The 14956-nt window shown below is 54.4% G+C and overlaps 2 protein-coding genes across 4 annotated transcripts; both read right to left on the bottom strand.

Moving 5' to 3' along the window:
• Positions 1-57: 57 nt before the first annotated feature.
• LOC309794766 (uncharacterized protein) lies at positions 58-9298 on the bottom strand (the record flags this gene model as incomplete). Its single annotated transcript, XM_082606654.1, has 9 exons — positions 58-110; positions 277-507; positions 2414-2430; positions 2594-2636; positions 2753-2827; positions 4447-4476; positions 8381-8541; positions 8709-9007; positions 9284-9298. The coding sequence occupies 9 exons, from the start codon at positions 9296-9298 to the stop codon at positions 58-60; spliced, it is 924 nt and encodes a 307-aa protein (XP_082462780.1).
• On the bottom strand, positions 8944-13519 carry FXYD1 (FXYD domain containing ion transport regulator 1). 3 transcript variants are annotated; one of them, XM_082608292.1, is made up of 8 exons: positions 12634-12749; positions 12135-12199; positions 11651-11683; positions 11004-11078; positions 10509-10545; positions 9531-9580; positions 9284-9335; positions 8944-9026 (listed from the first exon to the last, which is right to left on the bottom strand). In XM_082608292.1, exons 1-7 carry the CDS (start codon positions 12711-12713, stop codon positions 9313-9315), a joined length of 363 nt encoding a protein of 120 aa, XP_082464418.1. In that variant the 5' UTR covers positions 12714-12749; the 3' UTR covers positions 8944-9026; positions 9284-9312. The 3 variants fall into 3 exon arrangements, with proteins under 3 accessions (XP_082464418.1, XP_082464419.1, XP_082464417.1); XM_082608293.1 differs by lacking the exons at positions 8944-9026; positions 12634-12749 and adding an exon at positions 13405-13519 and having other exon boundaries at positions 9030-9335; XM_082608291.1 differs by lacking the exon at positions 8944-9026 and having other exon boundaries at positions 9030-9335; positions 12634-12695.
• Positions 13520-14956: the final 1437 nt, after the last annotated feature.

The raw sequence follows: 14956 nt of genomic DNA, 5'->3' as shown, positions 1-14956 counted from the left end.
GGCAGGTCTGGGCGGGGTGGGACTCCTGTGGGGAGGGAGGGAGAGCGGGAGAGGGGTCTACTCTGGGGTCTCGGGGATGAGGAGGCAAGGGGCAGCTGGGGGCGGTGGCGCTGAGGGAGGGAAGGGACGCTTGAGGGGCTCTGAGAGAGAAGGCGGCCACTGTGGCACTGTGGGAGGGGAAGGAGAGGAAGGGGGGAAACCTGGGGATGGGGGAGAGAGCTCCCCAGGTTCAGCTTTGTCCCCTCCCCCGTTTTGTCCCCACAGATGAGAACACACAGACAGAACAGGGGGAAAAACCAAATGCACATTTATTAAGCTCAAGACATAGACGCTGAGGGTGCGGGGAGCAGGGAGGTGCCGGGGAGTAGCACACAGGGATTGTGGGGGGCTGAGGGTGGACTCCCGGGACCCCAGGAGCTGGAAGCCTGAGCCCCTGGGTCTGGGATGCAGACGGGCTCTTTGAGGGGTCGTAACTGCCAAGGCCTGGGGAGGTGCAGCGGCTCCAGCCTTGGAGTAGGTGGGACGGCTCATTCAGGGGAGCGCTCCCTGGGCAAGGCTGGGGTCCCCACCGCCTCCACCCGGTCCTCAGGCTCCCGCACTCAGGCAGGGACAGTAGTGGAGGTGCCCAGGGCTGGTCTACACGCCGCCACCTCCAGGGGCTGGGGTGAGAGGGAGTGAGAGAGAGAGAGAGAGCCATGGAGCTTCAGCGGGCAGCAAGAGGGGTGGAGGCAGCCCCCCCGCCCCAGGGCCCCTTCATGGAAGTCAGATCTCCAGACTGTCTCCCCAGAGCTGCTAGCCCTGGGAAGTTGTCTTGCCTCCCTGCATCCTAATATCTGGTCCATAGAGGGACACCTTTGGGGCTTTTGTCCTGTCCCACAGGACACTGTCATGAGAGGAACACATCTGTGATGAGGCCGAAGACCCCTGGCCCAGCCTGGGCTTTTCTAGGGTGTCCCCCACCAGAAAAGGAGTCTCCATCCCTCTCCCATGCTCCCAACGTCCTCCTATATCCCCACTCCTTTCCAACACACCATCTCTGGAACATTTGGATACAACAGGAATTCCCATGTCTCCCACCCACTTGGGCCCATCATTCAAGTGGAATGGGTCAGAATTCTGTACATATTCTTAGACTGTGGCCAGGTACCCAGGCCAACCATACTCCGCCCGATCATCCACAAAGTGACCCATTAATGTTCTTAAATCTCATTAAATAAACGTGAAACTAAACACATGAAATTCCACATCAAATCCTCCAAATATGGAGTACCCCAAGGCCCATTTTTTTAGTTCTAAAAACTTTATAAGAGGCAGAGAGATTCCCATCTCTGATTTTTTAAAAGTCCCTGGAAAGGACACAGTTCCACTAAAAACAGGTCGAGATATTTTTACATAATTAAAATTAACACCTCCAAGGAGTCACAATCTTTCATCTACATGCTTATCCCCCCTCCTACATCCTACATCTATCCACCTGCACTCACTCTCCCCCCCCCCTTCACCTCACCCCCTCCTACATTCCACCCTCCTCCTCCATTCTCCACCCCTTCTAGGGACTCCTTCCCCCTCTTCCTCTATCCCCTCCTATACTCCCCTCCTGCACCCTTCACCTCCTCTTACACCCCCATTCTCTTCACTCTTTATCCTATACATTCCATCTTTCCATCCTCACACTCATATTCTCTCCTCTATTCTCTCTTTCCCAATATCTTTTTTTTTTTTTTTTTTTTTTTTTTGCGGTACGAGGGCCTCTCACTGTCTCAGCGCAGGCTCAGAGGCCATGGCTCACGGGCCCAGCTGCTCCGTGGCATGTGGGATCCTCCCGGACCGGGACACGAACCCGCGCCCCCTGCATCGGCAGGCAGACTCTCAACCACTGCGCCACCAGGGAAGCCCTCCAATATCAATTTTTAAAACCTGTATTCTATATGTCTCTCCTTTTGTTTTTTGATACAATTATTCACAAGCCTGCCTTCCTTCCTCCCTCCCTTTTTCTCAGTCATTTCATCCTAGATCTTCCCAGCTGAACAGTAAAGTCTGGAAAACATTCTATCTTCCTGCCTTCTCTAGTGCTCAACTCTGCCTTCATTCTGACTGCCAACAGCCTTTTCCCACGTGGACCCCTCTCTCCACAGGCTGTGGCTTTCTCATCTGGGGAATTAGTTCATCCTTGCTTTTATGAGATTAGGTACTTGTTTCTGGGCAGTTTCAAGGACTCTTTAGGACATTTCACATCCCGCTAACTTCATGTTTTAACATGTTTGACCGGCAGGGTCTCAGCTCCATCGTTGGTGACCCCATTCTTAGGGACATCCAGTGCAGTTTCCCCTCTGACTCCCCTCCCTGCTCCCACCCATCTTCCCAGAGCCACAGCCTTTCACACCCTCACCTGACGAGGGAAGCTCCGACTTACAGGATTTGCATGTTGGGCTGTGGAAGCAAAGATGAGAGAGAAAAGCATAAAGTAAAGAGGCTCAATTGCGCAGGCTTTCTGGGAAACACCTAGCAGGCCCTGGGGGCCCTTCTGTGTGGTAGCACCCCTGCACCCCAGGCTGCTCCCACCCCGCCCTGCCTCTCCCCACGGCTGCCGGACCTCTCAGACCTGGAGTCCGCCTTCCTGCACTTCACCTTCTTGCCTGTTAGGACAGAGACAGAACAGAACAAGGAGACAGGACATAAGGGTCTGGACAAGAGCCAGCAGGGGAACTGTAGGTGCCCAGGGCTTTGGAGCCCAAGAAGGGGTCACACTTACTGATGATGATGAGGATGCCCAGCAGGAACAATATGGTAGCCAGAGTCATGCCCACGGTCTGGACAGTATCATAGTCTGGGGAAGATATTGGAGGACATCAAAGTGGGGGCAGCACCTCAGCTCCCCTGGAGCCTTGGCCTGGGTTCAAGGCTGCAGGCTCCTCCAGTGGGTCAACGTGAGGATCAAGTGCATGGCCTTGGGCATTGGGTACTCCCCTTAACCTCTCCTCTTTACCCTTCTCTGGATTCTTTGGCCATAGATATCGATATAGATATGACCTTCCTCTATTGCATATATATATATATGTATATTTTTCAGCAAATAACCTTCTCTGTGGTCTGTCACCCATCCCCCTACTCAACCCTCCAGCCATAGGGATACTGTTAACACCTGAGTCTGAGCAGGGTCTTCCTGAGTTCAGAGCACACCACTCCACCCCCTCCAACTTCCACTGCATTGCAAGGAAAAGCCAAAATCCTCCCCACAGCCCGTGAGGCCCTGTACCATCTAGTTCCTATCCCTTCTCAGAGCTCATCCCACTCCACTCTCCTCCTCAGTCCCCTACTCCAAGCACACCAGTCTCCCTGCAGTTCCTGGAGCCTATCAGGCATGGTCCTACCTCAGGGCTTTTGCACTTGCTGGGCCCTCTGCCTGAAAGCTCCTCCCCCAAATATCCCTCCCTTACCAACTTCTGGGCTTTATTCAAATGTTAGTGACACATTCTCTGGCTGTCTCATTTAGAATTTTCCATGCTCTCCTCAACATTTCCTAATCTCATTCTTTCTTTTATTTTCCTTCATAAGAATTATTCTTGTCTAGTATGCTGTAGTAAACATTTATCAAAATATTAATTTATAAAGCATCCACTCCGTACCAGCAGCAGCCCAGGCCCCCGCCCTCAGGGAGTTGTCGTTCATATAGTGATAAACAAAAGAAAACCAAAAAACTCAGTCATGTGACCATGGCTAGATGTGGGTGTAGCCCCCCTTGCTGCGGAGTCAGGAGGGCTTCTCCTAGTAGACAGTCATTATTTGATCTGAGGCCTGAAGAAGAAAAAGGAGCTGTGTGGAGAGCCAGAGGACGAGTATTCTGGCAGAGGGAACAGTAAGTGCAAAGGCCCTGAGGCAGGAAAGAACTTGGTGTATGGAGAAGTGGTATGAGTGAGCAATGGGAGAGGGCAGGAGGGTATTTAGAGGGGGAACTGCGGTCAGTTCTGCTAGACCTGGAGTAATTTTTTGAGCTTCAATGCTGTGGGGAAGATTTAATGATATCATCCAAGTAACTCTTTTCCACAGTCCTTATAGGTAGGAACCATTACTATTCTTTATTTACAGAAGGGCCCAGAGAGGCAAAGTTCCTTGCTCAAGGCCACACAGCCAGTGAATGGATAAGCCAGGATTCAAATCCCGACAGCCTGGTGTCAGAGTTGTCTGCTTCTCTGATGATCCCAGTACACCAGCCCAGAGTGCTGGTGAAGCCTAAAGAGGGTCCATAGAGGGTACCCCCTCCCCAAGTCTGACTCGACCCTCCATGAGCCCAGCTGATGTGAATTATATCCACATGGTCACATGGCCAGTGGGCCAGCACGTAGCATGTAGCCATAGCTGAAGCCACTTCCACAGTGACCCATGGGGATCTACAGCCACCCCTCCATCCAGCCCCAGGGTACCCTCATCACAGAATCTGCCACTCACCGTAGTAAAATGGGTCAGGTTCCTGAGGAACTGTGGCAAGAAGGCAGAGAAAGAAAGAGAGGGGGAAAAAAATTTCAGCAATGAGCTTCTTAACATTTTTGAGAATTCTGATGGGGCCACTGGTCCAGTGGTTTCTGTGTAGAAATCAGATAATGAGACCTCTTGCTCTGGATGATGTAGCCTCATGGCCAGACACAAAGCTTAAAGAGAGGAGCATAGGCTGGATTCCAGCCCCCACTCATTCCATTGCTCGATACCTTCCCTTGTACAGTGTACAACCTACCTAACCATACATGGCGGTCCTGGTCCTAGCCCCCCGTGGAGGTCTAATGCAAGCATGGACTCATTTCCTGAAATACACATATATACTCCCATTTGCATATGATGCTGAGACTCCAGTCCCACTGCTGAGTGGACTGCTGAGTGTATCGGCTTCCCCTGAACACTCCCTGAAACTTCTCAGCCATCTGAGAGCTCCAAAAGGCAGGCACTGTGGCTACTGCTCTCATCCACTTGCTCCTGCCACCAAATCCAGCAGAGCAGAGCTGTCCAAAATTGTATATTATATTATATTTATTAATTATATTATATCATACTATATTTTATATATATATCCTATATTACTTATTTCTCAGACATCAATTTAAAGATTCAAAATTGACTTTGTAATAGCTTTCCCAGTGTGTGTGTATATGCACACATATATATGTAGCTGTACCACATAAAACATATTCATCCATTGGAAGACTCACTCTGATTTCATAAATGTTAACATGTGGATAAAACGTGTGTGTGTCTGTGTGTCTGTGGATTTACTTTTCCCCAGCTCCCACCTCCCTGTCTCAAACTATATTCCCCTTCAGAAGAGCTCAGAACATCCTTCCCATTCAGGAAACCCATGCTGATGCTTCCCTAATTCCTCTGACAGCTTTTAGTACACTCTGCCTTGATTAGAGCACAATTCTGCAAAATAACCACCACTAGGGGAGCGGGGGTGGGGGTTATCAAGAGTGCCAGGGAGATGCCAGATGTTGTCATTAACGTTCTTCCCCTATCCAGGCTCAGGAAGGATGGCTACCTTGAGGCTGGGAAGGGGGACATATGACTAATTCAGGCCAATGAACTGTAAGTCCCGTCTGCAGCATTTAAGTGCCCACACAAGAGCTCTCTTTTGCCTTTGGCCTGGTGATATGAATGCTCAAGATCGTGGCTTCTCCAGTTTTCTTTGGTGAGTAGAGACGCCCCCCAGTTGACCTGTGGTGGCCATATAGTCTAAATGAGAAATCTACCTTCATTGTGAGAAGCCACGGAGATTTTTGGTACTATTTGTTACCACAGCATACTCTAGTTTAAACTGACTCATGCAGGTGGCACCCAGGCAAGACCCTGATTAGCACTGATTCACAGTGTGTAAGTTCACCCCTCTCAGTTCCCTGTCCAATCTTCAAAGAGCAAGTCTTAAATAGGAGCTGATGTGACTCTACACTTTCCAACCCTTGTTAATCTCCCAAGATAAAACAGGCCTTGGGTTCAGGGCCTTCAGCAGGCAACAATATCTAAATAGACTGTTATGACGTTATTTGCTTTTCTCCTTTATTTATTTATCTAAGCAGCATTTGATAGCACTGAGTCCATGCCAGGCTCTCTTCTAAGCACTTTACAGATATTAACACACTTATCTTCACAGCAGCTCTCTGATATAGGCGCTGTCTTCATTCTCATGCCACAAAAGAGGAACACTGAGGCTCAGAAAAGTGAAGTCACTTGTTTAAGATCATTTTAATACTTGCCTTCAGTGTAAGACCAAAAAAAAAATTCCTGATTTTCCATTTGTGGTGGCAGTATAAAATAAAGCTAACAAAGTTTTTTAAAAGTTAATTCTTTGAAGGAAAAATGTTAAATAAATATCAGTGTGGGGAACATTTGGACAGGGCAAAAATCATGAAGGTGGTACTCATAAGCATCAAGATGGGGAAACATTATTTTAGAGCCATCTGTGCTCTGTCTTAGCTCCCCTACCAGATGGAGAGTAAATTTATTGGACTCATCTCTACTGTTAATCCTGGCATTTATAAAGTTTTTCAAAGAAATTTTCTAGAATGAATGAATGAATGGAAGAATGAATGAATGAGCTCCTACTAGGCTGCAGGGAGACTGCATCAGAGGTGGAGCAGTTGAATTATCCTGCTTTTGTCTCCTGTGTTTCCACACATCCTGCCTCCCCAAACCATCAGAGAAGCCCAGTGGGTGAGAGCCTGCCCCAGAGTCCTCTTTGGTTCCTCCCTGGGTGCTCCTTGCTCCATGCAGAAGTGCCTCTTCTGGTCTCTGCTGCCCCAGCAATCTGGGTCCTCAGGACGAGGCTGAGCTAAGGGTGGAGCCAGGAGGCAGGAGAAGGAATGTGCACCACTCCTGGCCAGTTGCCAAGGAGACATCAGGAAGGAGGTGGTTACTATGGCAACTGGGGCATCTTGAGAGGTGAAGAGAGGTGATGCGTCTGGGTACCCCAGGCTGGATAGGGTCCTGTGTGGGACTTGGGGGTTGGGTTTCTAACTCTGGGGCCAACCTTGACTGCCTCTGCTCCCTTTGTACCTCCTATTGTTGCCTCTGCAGGACTGGCTTCTGGCCAAGCGGAGGGTCCTTCTTAGGGATAGGGACCCAGACCTAGCTGTGCTCCTGCATCTTCTTTCTGTGTGTCCCCAACATATCCTCCTGCTCTCTGATGGGGTGGGGGATGGGGGGATGCGGGAGCCATCCCCCGCCCCAAAACAATCCATTCATTCATTCATTCATTTCATTAAGTGGTTTGCAACAGGCAACATGCATTTTCTCCCCCGGGGTTTCCCAAGACCTGTGCTCCCATCTCCTGCTGTGACTGGATAAGAGGTGCGGGGAGGTGGGGGCATCTGTCCTCCCACCTCTGCCCGACTGCTGTCATCGATCCTGCTAACCACCATCTCCGCGAAAGGAAGCACTAGGCTCCCGCCAGGCTTGCTGCCTCAGCCCTGCCCCCCCTCCCTAGGGTGGCTTCCAGCCTCTGCAGCCGCCCCCCCACCCCCACCCCCCCCGCCCTGCTTCAAATTCTGCAGATATGGCTCAGTGCAGCAGCCCCTGCCTCCCGGGAAAGCGGGCAGGGAAGGAGAGATCAGAGTGGAATTGGGGTTCCCTTCACTTGCCAGAGGTTCCTCAGCACCGCTGGCCTCTCCCCTGGCCCTGCTCTCAGCGCTGGAGACCCTCCCTCGCCCACCTCTCCCCCACCATGGACGCATCCTTCCCCTTGCTCCTCTGCAGAAGCAGGCTCAAGAAAGGGGGCTGTTGGGGGGGTGAGTATTTCGGGGGTGCATAATTGGGCTAATGGTGTGAAATGTAAATCTCTGTGTGGGCGATGGAGGTAGGGAGGGACATCTGTGTGCACACCCAAGTGCACCTTTCGGACCAGACAACACCCCGAATGTGGGCTGGGAAGGAGGGTCCTGACACCCATCCCTGCCCATGGGGGCTCACTGCAGTGGTACGGGCCCCACCCTGTGTCACCCCCCCCTTCTCTTTTCCATTTCCCTCTCACGCTGTGGGTCCATCTCTCTCTCTCTCCCCCTCTGTATCTTTATGCCTCCCTCTCCATAGTTGCCTCAGGCCCTCTATCTCTCAGTCTCTATCTCTTTCAGGCTCTCTGTCAGTCTCTTTCTATATTCCTTTCGGTCTCCCTCTCTCTTGCTCTCTCTGTCTCTCTCCGTCTCTCTCTCACTTCCTCCAGCTCCTATCTTTCCCTCTTTCTCCCTGCTTCCCACTGAACCTGCCTGTCACAGATTTCAGGAAACACCCACCGTAGGTGCCAGCACTAGAAAAAAAAGAGGCATATGGACCCCCTCCCCATACCCTCCGCAGAGACCCTGAAATCTGCGAGAACCTCTGTGGCTGCAGATCCACCCGCTCCCACCTTCGAAGCCCATCTCTTTGAGTCCACTACCACCGCTGTGCTGGACCAGCCACCCGGTTGCTATAGCTACCGGTCCGAGCATCCTTTCTCCCGGGATTGCCGCTCTCCAACCACGGGTCCCGCACAGGAACGACACCACCGGGAGAGGGTGTCCAAGAGGCCTGGAGGGGTGCCAAGGGGTGCACTGCAGGGGCCTCCGCCCATGGCAGGAAGGGACATCCCCTTCCCCATTCCCCTCCCCTTCCAGTACTGGAATCTCCCCAGATCCTCTCTCCTAAGCTCTAAAATCCCGGAGCCCCCCTGCGCCCTCTCCCCAGGCGGCGCTCACCCTTTGTGGTGACCTGGGTCGGGGTCGCCATGCCAAGCCGGAGCAGGGGGCGGCTGGATGCCGAGGCGGTGAAGGCGCGGCTGCAGCAGCTGGAATCGGGACGGACTGTTGTCGGGGGGGAGATGGGGGGAGCCCTGGTGTGGAGGGGGCCTAGCCAATGGGGGCCCGGAGAGCCCGCCCCCGTCCCGGCCACCCCCGCCCCCGCCCCCGCCCACTGCCGACGTCCCCGCCCTTTCCCCAAGGGTGGGGGCGCCCTCTGCCGGGGCCAAGGGGGCGCCCAGGCTTTCCGCGCGAAGGGACTGACAGATCCACACCGCTCTGTCAAGACAGAAAAGCACGTTTTATTGGAAATCTGAGCGGCAGACAGCAGTCTGTGGGGGCAGGGCTGAGGAAGAGGACAGTCCAGATGGAGGTGGGCGCGCGGAAGGTGGGTGGGAGGCGTCAGATGCCAGGGGAATTCTGTGTGGGTGAAAAGGGTAAGAGGCAGGAGAGCCCTCCAAGCCCCCTATCCCAGCCCTTCGCCCCCTCCTCCTCCTCCCCCCCTCCCTCCTCCAGCCTAGTCAGAGCTGCAGGACCTGGCTGGCTTCCATCGCACCAGGTGTCTCTACCGCCTGCGGGTGGACAGACCTAAGGAGGAACACATAGAGTTCGGATAGCAGGAGGGGCGCCCCAGCTCCTCTGGAAGGTGGGAGCACAGCAGGGCAACTCCCCGACCTCGGGTTTCAGATCAAGCCCCCCGCTCCACGTGCCCACGGAGGACCAGGAAAGGGGTTCTTGGAACCAGCTCGCATCCCCAAACACCCGAAGTCTCCCCAAACTCACGGCGGATTGAGCTGCGGAAAGTTCCCTCCTCTTCATCCGGTTCGCCAGTCCTGAGAAAGGAGATGCAGAAGGAATTGGGGATGGAAAAGGAGAGAGGCAGCTACACCCGGGAAACCCCAGTGCAGCCCCCATTTCACAGACTTGTGTACTGAGACCCAGAGATGGGCGCGGAGCAGGTTCCGGGCCGCCAGAAAATCCAGTGCACCCAGGAGCAGCTTAAGTGTTTGGCAGGAGGCACTCCAAGCCGGTAACAGCGAGTACCTCCCCGAGTGCTGGAGAAGGAACTAGAATTTGGAAGAGGAGGTATAGCCAAAGTGACTTGAGGGCAGATTGCCTGGAGACGGCCTAGGCTAGAAACCCAGAGCCTTCATCTTGCAGTTGAGCGATCTGGGGCGTGTGACCACCTTCCTGTGCCTCGGTTTCCTAATCTGTAAAATGAGGTTAATAACAGCACCTGCCTTATAGAGATGGTGTGAGGGGTAAATAACACATCATGAAACAGCATCCTGCACGTGGGACACACCCAATAAATACTACCTTTATTTGTAATAACATCTACAAGTATCTTAATACCGACAAGGTATTCATACATCGCCTGGGCTTTACATTTTTATTTAAGGATGAATCAGAGAGCTAGAAACAGGACTCCGAGCTAAACTGGGCCGCCAAGTGAGGTGATCTCATTTCGCCGCGGCTCTTTCTTTCACAGCACTTATCGCGCTTCGTGATTTTATATTTGTGGGTCTGTTGGAGCCCATCGCCACCGCCCCCACTGGGCTGGAAGCTCAGCCAGGCAGGGAGGGCAGTTAATTCGTGGCTTGGTCCCAAGGCCTGGCTTGGGGCTGGGCACGTAGTAGGTGCTTGATACATATTTGCCGAGGGGTCTCTCTGGCTTTCGATTGAGTGGACTTCCGGCCTCACCCCCAATGCTCCTTCAGAGTGGGAGTAGATGAGTGAGAGCCCAGAGAGGCTTCTTACCTCTGCTGCTGGTTGAATTTGCACCGGCATCTTCTGCCTGTGGGTGGGGGCGTGGGGAGGAGTGCGCTGAGATTACGCTCTACGCGGCACAGCGAGCCAGAGCTCGCGCTCGCTAGGGCTGGAGCGGCGGGTGGGGGGGGGGGCAGGAACAGTGGGGTGCTGGGCCTGCAGTAGAGACGCGGCTGGCCCGAGGGAGGAGTAGAGGGGCAGGGCGGAGCCTAGGGCAGGGAAAGGGGAGGGGCAGAAACAGGGGCGGGGCCGAGGGCGGGGACGTAAACGGGGCGGGCCCGGGGGCGGAGTAGAAGGGGCGGGGCCTAGGGCTACAATAGGGGAGGGGCATAAACGGGGCGGAGCCGAGGGCGGGGGCCGGGGGGCAGAAATAAGGGCGGAGCCAAGGGCTCTGATAGGGGCGGGGTTGGAGGCGGAGCGGGGACTGGACGGGGTTGGGACAGACACCCGCAGATTCGCGGCTGGAGTCAGGGTAGGGGTACTCACTCAAGATGATGAGTATGCCCAGGATGAAGAGGATCCCAGCGATGATGAGGCCTCCGATCCGCAGGGACTGGTAGTCTGTGGGCAGCGAGGAGGAGCGTGAATGCAGGGAGGGGAGGAGGAAGGATAGTAGAGGGGCAGAATGGGGAGGAAGGGGCAAGGAGGAAGGATGGGGAAGAGGAAAGGAGGTCAATGAGAGGAGAAGGTAGAGATGTGGGAGAAGGGGGATCGGGGAGAAGAGAGGATGTAAAGAAAAGGGAGGGGAGGAGGTGGGCAAGGCAAGGAGGAGGGAGGAGACAAGCGAGTAGGGAAGGATGAGGGAGAGGATCAGGGAGAGGAGAAAGGCAGGTGGCAGCAGAGGATGAGCCATAAGAGGTAAAAGGAGAAAGAATCAGAGATACAGAGAGGGATGAAACAGACAGAGACCAACAGAGAGACGGAGACAGAGGGAGACCAAGACAGAAAGAGTCGGAGAGCCAGATCAAGAGAGAGAGACAATGAGAATGACAGACATAAACACTGAGAGTGTAGAGATAGGTGGAGACAGAAACAGAGAGAGGTGTGGGGAGGGGAGGAATGAGGAGAGGACAGGCTAACCCAGCCCAGCAACCCCCCCAACTCCCAAAGAAAGGTGCCCCTCCCTCCCTCACCATAGGTGAATGGGTCGTGTTCCTGTGGCACTTCTGGAAAGAGAGAAAGAAATCAGGGTCGGATGCTTCATGGGATCCTGGACAAGGAGGGGCATAAACAGACCTTTTGGGGGTTTTACATTCCTGGGCCGAGAGTCTGGAGACTGTTGCCTACCCTCTCTGGGTCTTAGCTGCCTCGCTGCACTGTCCTGGGTGGAGCAGCAGGCACCTAACTGCCTCAGCTCTCCATCTCATTACAGGTTGTCTCTGATTCCGTCATTCACAGGCCTCCATCCCGCCCTCCACCTTTGCCTGACCTGGGGCATCCTCTCCCCTCCCCCAGATACCAGCCTGTGACTGAACCCCACGTGAGACCCCAATTTCCTGGTGCCTCAACTGACTCAGTTCAGATTGGAGCCTCCAACTTGTTTCTCTTGCAGGGTTTCCCCTACCCTTGCCACCCTTGGGGCTGAAGTGGGTAGTGGGCTGCCTTCCCCGGACTCACCTGCATTGACCATGGCGAGGAGACCCACACAAAGAACCAAGATGTGGCTGAGAGATGCCATTGTCCTGGGGGACACCAAGGGTCAGGAAAACTGTACCCTCGTTCCCCCACCTTTGGGGCCTGAACTCTCTTCAGGGGACTGTCTCTGATAAGTCAGAGACAGTCCAGGGACTTAATTTCAAAAGTGTCCATCATCCAGCTTGGTCACCCTGAGAAACAGAGGCACCCTCCTGCTTCACCGGGACACAGCATCACGAAAACAACCCACACAATGGGGATCACAGAGCAGCAAGGACAGGGGTGAGACACACACACAGTCCACAGGGACCTCCCGCAGGCCAGGGCCGTCCCCACAGCAGGCCCCAGATTCCCCATGCCTACCCTGGCGGGGGAGAGCAGGATGCCTTGCCCCACCCAGGTGGAGAGAGAGACACACTGCCAGGGACGAGGCAGCCAGGACATGCCCAAGGGCCCACCTGCCCGCACACCACGGCCTCACCGTGTCCGTAATATCCCAGCTCTCCTGCCCTCAGCCGCTGGCCCGCTCTCTGCCTGACCCTGGGTATAAATATCTCCCATTTCACCCTGGAGGAATTTGCCTCGCACAGGCCACCATGGCAACAGCCTTCCTCCCCCCTCTTGGGGGTCATGCACAACCCTGCCCGGGTGAGGCTGGGCTGCCACATTGCCATGGGCTGCCCCCGTGGGAAAGGCCACCCCTTCTCCTCTCCTAGAAGAGAAGAGAACAGGAAAAACGTTCCCTTTGCCTGCCTCTGGGTGACATCTTTCACGAACGGACAACACCAGGCAAGTGACATGAGGCCCAGGCCAGCGGGGCTGAGAGATAGAAGACAGATGCCAGGGGCAGGAACGCACGCACACATGCACACACGCGCACACACACACAGTGGGGCTGGAATGGAGGCGACGCCCACTCCCCAAACTTCTGGTTGGAGCAGGACATGGGGTGGAGATCCAGGCACACATTACTCCTCATCTGGGCCTCCTGCACCCCCAAACAATGACGCAACCCGACCTACACCCTACACACGTGAGTGTCCAAAACCCACACCCAGCCAGGGTGCACGTGCCACAGCAGGAGCAGGGAGGAGCTGCACCCACACTCCCACCCCTGGGAGAACCCCAACGTCCCAACCACACTCCCTTCCTCTTGGGTCTGGCCTGCCTGGGAAGCCACTCCTGTTCCCAAAATAGGCGGCCCAGCCAGGCCAGGGGTGAGGCCTGGAGGGGAGGGGCAGGGGACGCTCACCCCAGTCAGGCTGTCCCCTGCCGAAAGAAGGCCCCAAACGTCCGGCTGTGCCCTGGGGCCGAGCACTTTGGACCCCCTGGCCCAAAGCTGGCCGCGCTGCCCTCAGCCGTCTCCCCTCCCCGCCCCACCCCACCCCTACCCTCCCCAACCGGCAGCTGTAACTGGAGCCGGGCTGGAGGGGGGCCAGGGGGCGGCCCCCAGCCCAGACCGCCCTGGCCCGCTAGGTTAACTCTCTCAGCTCAGAGGGAGGAATCGTAGGCAGCCAGCCGTGGGGAAAGCTGGAGAGAGGAGGTGCCGGCAGGGAGGACTGTATTACAGGCGCACAAACACACACACACACACTCACACGTGAGCCTCGGGCACACTTCAGAGGACTTCTGAGCTGGGAGGGCAGGGTGGGTGTCAATGATTTTCCACGCTGCTCCCTGGGAATTAGGCCCAGCCTGGGCTTAAGGTCACCTGGCCTGAGTACCTAGGAGTCCACTGACCCCTGACCCCAGGGTCCTGCGGGGCCCTTGTCAGCACCACAGGGCTGTTTAGAGGGCATTTCAGCGTGTATGTAGGTTGTCTTCTACTGACTGTGAGGTCTCCCAGGGGTACACACCACACCACACACACACACACACACACAGAAACCCAAAGACCTGGATAAACAGGCACAAAACAAGACAAATACATGCATGTACATACATACAAATTCAGAATAACACACCCATAGAGAAACCCAAAGACACTCACCGGCACTTCTTACACCAGTCACAAAACACCAAGACAAACACATTTGTATACACACAAAACACACACGTGTTCATTGAGATGGATGCCCATATAGAGGCACAAAGACACAACCACACAACTGTGCACTCTTACAAATGGTCACAAAGATACACACTCTTGCGAGGACAATGCTGACAAATGTCTGTACAGAAACACACCAACACATGCACACTAAACATAAATACATTCAAAGGCACTGCCACAGCCAGCACGCCTACACAATCTCAGGCATGTGAAGGCACACAAACTGTGTACGTTTGTACACAGACGCACACACACATTTATATGGGCTCATGGAGAAGCAGAAAAACTGTCAAGGACACAGGCATACAACCAACCACGCTGTGGTTTCATAACCATAAAAACAGACAGACAGACAGACACACACACACACACACATCCTCATGCACTGGCAAACAAACAGGCACACAGCTGGTCATACAGTTGCAGACATACAGGCCTACGCTCTGTGTTCACACACTTGGAGACACCACCAAATGTGCGCTGATGTGTTTAGCCCAGAACCTCCCCATCCCTGAGCTCATGTGACCCCTAAAACCCCCTGGAGGACAGCATACCTGGGCGTCCTCATGGGCGGACCAGGTTACCAGGCGCTGCTGACAGAGAAAAGGGGGATCAGCTCTGGGATCTGCCATTCCTAGTTGTGAGAGCTCGAGCAGCCCAAGAGACCTCTCTGTGCCTTGGTTTCCCATCCTACAAAATGGAGAAATCACTAAGGTAATACATATCACCCTGGGCCAGGCTCAGAGGTCTC

This window comes from Mesoplodon mirus, assembly GCF_964341445.2.
Source record: "Mesoplodon mirus genome assembly, chromosome: 19".
In the NCBI taxonomy this organism is placed as follows: domain Eukaryota; kingdom Metazoa; phylum Chordata; class Mammalia; order Artiodactyla; family Ziphiidae; genus Mesoplodon; species Mesoplodon mirus.
The sequence above is the reverse complement of the archived record's forward strand: the minus strand, read 5'-3'. Positions and strand labels throughout refer to the sequence as shown.